The sequence below is a fragment of the Aptenodytes forsteri genome, unplaced genomic scaffold, assembly GCF_000699145.1.
Source record: "Aptenodytes forsteri isolate BGI_AS27 unplaced genomic scaffold, ASM69914v1 Scaffold2, whole genome shotgun sequence".
Taxonomy (NCBI): domain Eukaryota; kingdom Metazoa; phylum Chordata; class Aves; order Sphenisciformes; family Spheniscidae; genus Aptenodytes; species Aptenodytes forsteri.
The window spans coordinates 13138430-13145184 of record NW_008795695.1 but is presented as its reverse complement, the minus strand read 5'-3'; the positions used below and the strand labels follow the sequence as shown (position 1 = coordinate 13145184).

At 40.1% G+C, this 6755-nt stretch overlaps 1 protein-coding gene across 1 annotated transcript in view; it reads right to left on the bottom strand.

The window, feature by feature from the left end:
• Positions 1-345: 345 nt before the first annotated feature.
• RRP1B (ribosomal RNA processing 1B) overlaps positions 346-6755 on the bottom strand; it is a 24717-nt gene continuing 18307 nt past the window's right edge. Inside the window, exons 14-16 of the mRNA XM_019473039.1 lie at positions 5633-5779; positions 4819-4885; positions 346-3683 (exon numbers count right to left, since the gene is read on the bottom strand). Coding sequence (XP_019328584.1) covers positions 3493-3683; positions 4819-4885; positions 5633-5779 — 405 coding nt within the window. The 3' untranslated portion in view covers positions 346-3492. The remainder of the gene's footprint in view (positions 3684-4818; positions 4886-5632; positions 5780-6755) is intronic.

The window sequence follows — 6755 nt, the reverse complement described above, 5'->3', positions numbered from 1 at the left end:
TTAATTGTCAAGGAATGACTGTGTGTGATCTACTTAGTTTCTCCTGAGCAATCTTTCAGCTGCTGGTATCTACTCTATGGCCCCATTACAAAGGTCAGAAGCTCAAGGTGTGTGAACAGGTGTATCCTATCATAACCCTACTCACTTCTGACACGTGTCTGAGTCTTCATCAGTTTTGGTTATTTATACAATAAAAACAGAATAAAATAAAATAAAATAAAATACAAAGAGAGAGCATGTGCACGCATGGAAGAACAACTTCCTTTGTACTTTCAAGTGGCCCCCAGATGCCACCCTCCCATCTCCCACCCCCCAAATTTACAGATTTACCCAAAACACAATGTCCACAAAAAAAAGATAGTTTATTGGACTAGACTAAATGACGTAATGCTTAGACACTGTATTTGTATTAACAATGCTGTTCCATGTGTCATTTTATGTACCTCTGCATTTTTTTTCCTGCCTGTAATTAAGTCTAAGCACAGAAAATAAATGACAAAAAGGGCATTTGATGCTTTCCAAGTCACATAGCTTTGATAGACTATAAAAGATCTTGCATACCCAATAACTTAAATATAATTTCAACTTTTTGCCTTGCTGAATTCATTTTGTGCTTTTTAGTTCTCTTGAAGCTATGAAGAATTATAAACTATTAGAGCTTAGGAAGTACAAAGTTGATCAGATTCAGAACAAAAATGTAGAGACAATCATTACAAAATACTGTCCTTTAAAAGGTATGCCACATTAACTTTGACTCAGAGCATGATGGGCAGCTGCAGAGTTGGAATAACACTATGAAAAAACCTATAAAGCGACATCAAACAGGTCAGATCAGTTTTTCTTTTATCCTTTCCTATCGATACATCTCTCCTTACAGTACCACCGTGTCTGTGCGGTGGATATCCCAGGTGTCACATTTATTTCTCCTTTTTGTCTTCAACATTTATCGGAATTTTCACTATCCAAATATTTTGGATAATGTATTCAATTTAACCCAACAATGCCGATTAAACTGCATTGACGGTGCTTGGCTTTTGCTTGTAAAGTTGTCCTGAATGAAATTCCAGACACCACTGAAGACAATACACACAACATACGTATATTTACAAAACATTCCACCAGTTTCATGGCACAGATGGATTATGCATGAATCCCAACAAGCAATCACATCACTAAAATTTTCGATAAAAAACTGACTGCCATTTCTGGGCTCTCCATTTAGCACTGTGGGCAACAAAATATTTGGACAAGCAACAGGTTCAATGGATCCACAACCAATAGAAAAAGATCCAGACGACCATTTAAATACATTTCTGTAATAGGTTATATTTATTAAAAACAAAACCAAACCCCAATGCATCCTGATCCTGGATTTTTCTGCGCGCACCAGATCCACCTACTGATTGTTTGCATCTATATCCTTGGAGGAATATGGCGTCTTCAACCTAATGCATTAACAACCATGCACATACAAATGCTTTTATGCATATTCCACAAGAGACTTCTCACCCACGGTACAAGATAAACAGTACAACATATTGAACAGTCTTTGTTAAATCCTACTTACCATCGTCTTGTCAAAAAAAATGCATTATGCTAATATACAATGAGATTTTTTAAAAAATAAATGAACAATAATTGCTCAAACAGCAAGTATTGGATGTATTCTCCAGAGTTCTTTACTGATCAGTCAAATGAATACAAATTAAAACAAAGCCAAATAAAATTTAGTCCCCCACTTTAAACGAGAAAAGACGAGCAAAATGACTTTCTGGCAGTACCACAAACCATGGACTGTCACAAACTTAGTGCAAGAACTGGCACGGGTTAGAATTAAGCAACTGAGACCAACTAGCAATCTACAAGTACACAAGTATTTTGAAGACATTCTAGATGAGCCGTGAAAGAGCAGTTTCAATCCAGCTGCTTATGGGGAGTGATCTGGCAGAGGTCAGCATCAAAGACTGCTAAAAAGTAGTATTGAAGTATGCAAATATGTTATGTCACAAAATTTAATTTCGGGGGCTGAAGTAGCCAAATGTTTACTAGTTATCATAAGACAAGGTAATGAAGCAGACCTCCCCCCTCTCTTATAGGATCACAGAAGTAACTGGTGGGAAGCTTCATGAATAGCTTTGCTTTGGTTGTGCTTTGAAGCTGAGCTCTAATGTAGAGATCTGCCGCAAAGCCTTTGCCTTATTCACATAAGCAAAACTTTCAAAGAAAGATTTCAAATCTTTCAAATGTATCAAAAACGTTTTTATTTTCATTTGCTCTCCCCTTCCTCACAGCTCCCCCTCAGAATACTTTAATGGTCTCTCACAGAAGTACACCTCATTCTTTACCAAAGAAGCAAAGGAAAAACAAAACATGCACAGTAGTAATAAAATATCCAAATAAAAACTTAATGCAAGGAAATGCTGCCAAAATAGTTCTTCTGGTTCTACATCAAAACCAAAACCAAGCTGTCTGGGCTGTAAAGTTTTACCCTTATTGAGAGGCACCAAAGCTTTTAGAGAGAGATGTGTGTCCTAACCAAAGACGCACTACACCGATCTAGCTCACTGTAGGACAATCAGAGGTTCATTCACTGAATGAGATCTGAGTTCTGGTAAAGTGTGGTGACACCGGCTGCTAAAGTAGAAAACTAGGAGTCTTGTCAGACCTTCAGGAAAGACAGCACTGGGGGTGGGGGGAAGATGTGGAAACATCAAAGATTTCTCCCGTGCGAGAGCATTATTTCAGCTACAGTAAACAGAAGAAGCCAGCTTACAATACAACAAGTGTAAGCCAGCTTTGGCACTTGTGTTACTGAAAATAACGTGGTGACTGTTCCCAACTCAGCAGGCAAACAGCTGTGAAGGTTTATTTGCAACAGTGACCACTTGAGCAGCTAGGCATTTCTTATCCCAAAGAAAGCTTGCTTACTATCTGTAAAGCTACCCAAGTCCAGCTGTTATTAAACAGAGACATGAGGTAATCATTATTTCCAGAAGAAGAATTAACAGGATGCCAAGGGTGACACATGAAAAAACGATGGGGTAAAATTTTAAAATACATGAACGACAAGGAGGTTTAAAATCTACATTGTCTTTTTCCATTTTAAGCCCTGTCCAATGAAAGACAGTTTAATAGCGTGAAGCGCAAGTTTTCCTAAACTGGCTCAAAAAAAAAAATCACCGGAACAGTCAAACCCTGAACATTCCCTAATGAAATGAACAAGTCTCTCAGGAATGACATGGGCAGAGACCATACTTTTTGTAGACCAAACCTGAGCAGACATTGGATTTTGTTTCTTTTCCGTAAATAGACAAAATAAGTATTTCAAGATACAGCTGAAGTGGTGTCAAAATAGTGATGACCCAGGTCACAATCAGAATTTTGTATATACAATTTGTATTAACTTAAAAAAATAAAGAAGTTCAAAATACCTCCAGAGAACATTCTAGGTTAGCAAAACGTCCTGTACAAAAGTAGGCTACATCTGTTGGTTTAAAAGAAGTCCATAGCAGTTGGTCTTTTCTTAGCTGATATAGTAAACGGTTTCTTCATTTGAGCCTCTTCTGCTGGGGTACCTGCGGGTGACTTCAGCACCCCATGACGGGGTTTCTGTTCAGGATTGAAAGCCACACGGGAGGGTCCTTCTGGGCTCACTAATATACTTTTGTCAGTCTTTTTAAATTCTGTTGAAAAAACAAGCAAACAAGTTAAAAGAAATACAACTCCTGGAATAATTGGGCCCGTCAATCAGTTGTGGAATTTTCCAACCCTGGAAGTCTGCCTTAGATGCTTAAGTCCACCACTAAGGATCAGAAGCCTATGACTTGGGGGGGGGGGGGAAAAAGGAGAGATGGTGGTGAAGCACATCTCTTAGCAGAGTCCATTTGAGAATGGGGTCTGTTGCAATCCGTAGAGAGGCTGTGAACCATTCCCCATGGTTTCACAGACCACCGGAGACTCTGGGCCTACTCCTCAGAAACAGGTGTTCCAGCTATCCTGAAGAACACCACACTTTGGTTTAAAAGATGACGATGGGTAAGAAGTGGCTCTACTCTGACTGTTAAACAGCACTGTTCTAGAGACTCTTGTTTATCCCTTCTGCTGGCAAGTAGGCATTTTTTTTCCTCTTTGTGCAGCTGTGCTATATTCACATAAAGACATGTATCTAAACCCACTATTCTCCATTTGAACTTGGCCTATAGCACACCTCAGAGAGTTAAAAAAAAAATAGCTAAATGAATACACAGAATAAACTTTTATGCTACAGAGCAAGAAATTTATTTATCAGGGAAAATGCTGTCTGCTCACATGTGGGATCCAGAAGGGAACTGACATTTACCTACTCATTACCATTAATAAACCACCAGGCAGCCAAGATAAAACTGAAACTTTGCTATTATACAGCCTGAGCTCATCAGCATATCAGCACCTTTGTCCTGTGAAACAGAAGTGATCAATAAAGACTGAAGTGCACGTGTTTCTCTAAGAGGTGCCCTGCAGAACAGGTGGCTCAGGAAGGAGAGTTTGTTGCTCTGCTGCGCCATTTTCTATCCATAAGGCTCCATCTGCAAGTCAGTAACGCAGCACCCTGGAATCACGCAAGCCTAGCTCGTGGGCCGAGTGTCCTAAACTTTACCATCTCCTCTGGACAGGAACTTGAGGGTGGTTTATAAACTATATACAACACTGAGGCAAAAAAGGATCAGAATCATTCTGTTCTAGAGAGGTGAAGAGTATAGGTGTGTATGAGTGCGTACAGCTTCCCCCTTCCTCGGCTACAAGAGAGACTGTAGAGGCACACAGGTGTATTAGACTCACCAGCAGTCATGTTTTTATTCAAGCCAAACGTGACTTTTTTGGAGCTGGACGACTGCAGCTTGTTCAGCTATAAAGCAAAATAAAGACATAAAATAAAATAAGATTTCTGAGGCAATGCTACAAGTTCTTTTACCTGCATCCCATCAAAACTGATGCAAAACAGCCTGCTTCCTTCATTTGATTTAGAACTCCCCCAATCCTCTAGCACTGACCCCTGCTAAGACAGCACTGTTTTTCTAGCCAAAAGCAAACATATGGCATTTGTAGAGAAATCACATACACTCCCTAACATCATTATGTAATTCAACAACAATCAAGAAGATTTGTGTATTAAATACACTGGCCCCACTGCACTCAAGCCTCAAAGTGCAAAGAGGGCTTGAAAAGATATTATATGCTAAAAAGGTTTAGAAAAGAGGGCAGTCTTTTGAAGCTCTGTACTGTTGCCAGCCTCCACAAATGGGAAGAAGTGGAGGCTCAAAGTCCCTTAGCAAGACTGAAAGTCAGTTTATGCTTTTGCTTTCTTGTGAAATGAGCGGGCTCAGAATGGCGTCCTTTCAACAAGAAAGGAAAGCAGGGGGGAAGGAAGAAGAGACTTTAAAGATGCTCGCAACTCGTTTTCTGAAACTCTGGAGCCATGTGTGACTCTGTCTACAAGGAAATGCAACAGCATTCCCAGTTTTATCTGCCCGTGTTAGGAGACTAACGCGCAGTGGAAAAGACAGCATGAGTGAGGTCGCGCCCTTTGCTTGGGCAGGTAGCTTGCAAAGAGACCTGTGCCCAGATTCAGCTGCCATCTGTGAGACCACATTACCTGCATGGATGCCCTGGTGGAAGAGATGGTGCTTCTGGCTTTCCTGAAGAATACTGGCTTTGGTAAAGTTGATTTTTCAAATTTTACAAAATCACTTCCTGGTTTTGCTTTCTTTTTCTTTAATGGTGATAGAGCAGCACTACTTTCCTATAAAGGAGGGAAAGGAAAAAATGCTCTCAGTACAAAAGTACTGTAGTTAAAACTATGCCTAGTACAGTGAGCAGTGCTCAGAGCTTACCACATGCAGCTTCTGTAAATATTGCCACAGCTGAGAGAGAGCTAGTTTGTACTCACATAAGCTAATCAACATGGTTAACTCTCAGGAGTTAAATCTGCAGTTGGCATGACCGAAAACAGAAGTTTAAGGCAGGATCTGCGCAGAAACAGGAAGGTCATTGCAAAGCAAAGAAGGAAGAACTTGTAATACATTTGCCTGGCCAGTCAGAGTGCAAAGAAAGATGTTTTCTTTAGTGTATGAGGCTGCCTTACAATTGACCCAGCTCTCCTGCACACAAACACTGATTTTTTTTTTTTCTTGCCTTTAAGCAAAATCTCTTCTGTGGTACCTCTGGATGGATGAGATACGCAACTAATGAACAAACTCAGCTTTAGGCTAAGATGGAGACTTTGGAGAAAAAAAAAAAAGTGGAATATGAAGTCTGTGTACACTCTCAGAAATCCAGCTAGTGTGTATTGCTATTTAGTTTGCTGCCTCAAATTCATACTGAGTATTGCCATTTAAAGCAATCCTTCTCTCCAGCACAAGGGAATTCTTAGGACCTGTACTGGCAGCACCACTAATGAAATGCACCTCTCCAGAGCTTTCCAACCTGTTGTCTATGGGCCCCAGATATCTGTGGACTACTGTGAGGAGAAGTTCAGCTATGCTTCATATCAACCTACAGATGTGAAATTCCTAAAGCAGTTCGCAGACGTGCTGTGGAAAATGTCCAGGGATATGGCCTCTTCCGATTTGAAAATCACTTCTGCTTTCGATAAAGTAAAAAAGCATAAGTCTTTTAGCTTTCTGAATTCTGGAAACAACTGTGAAATAATCATAGAATCGTTTAGGTTGGAAAAGACCTTTAAGATCATCAAGTCCAACCGTTAACCTAGCACTGCC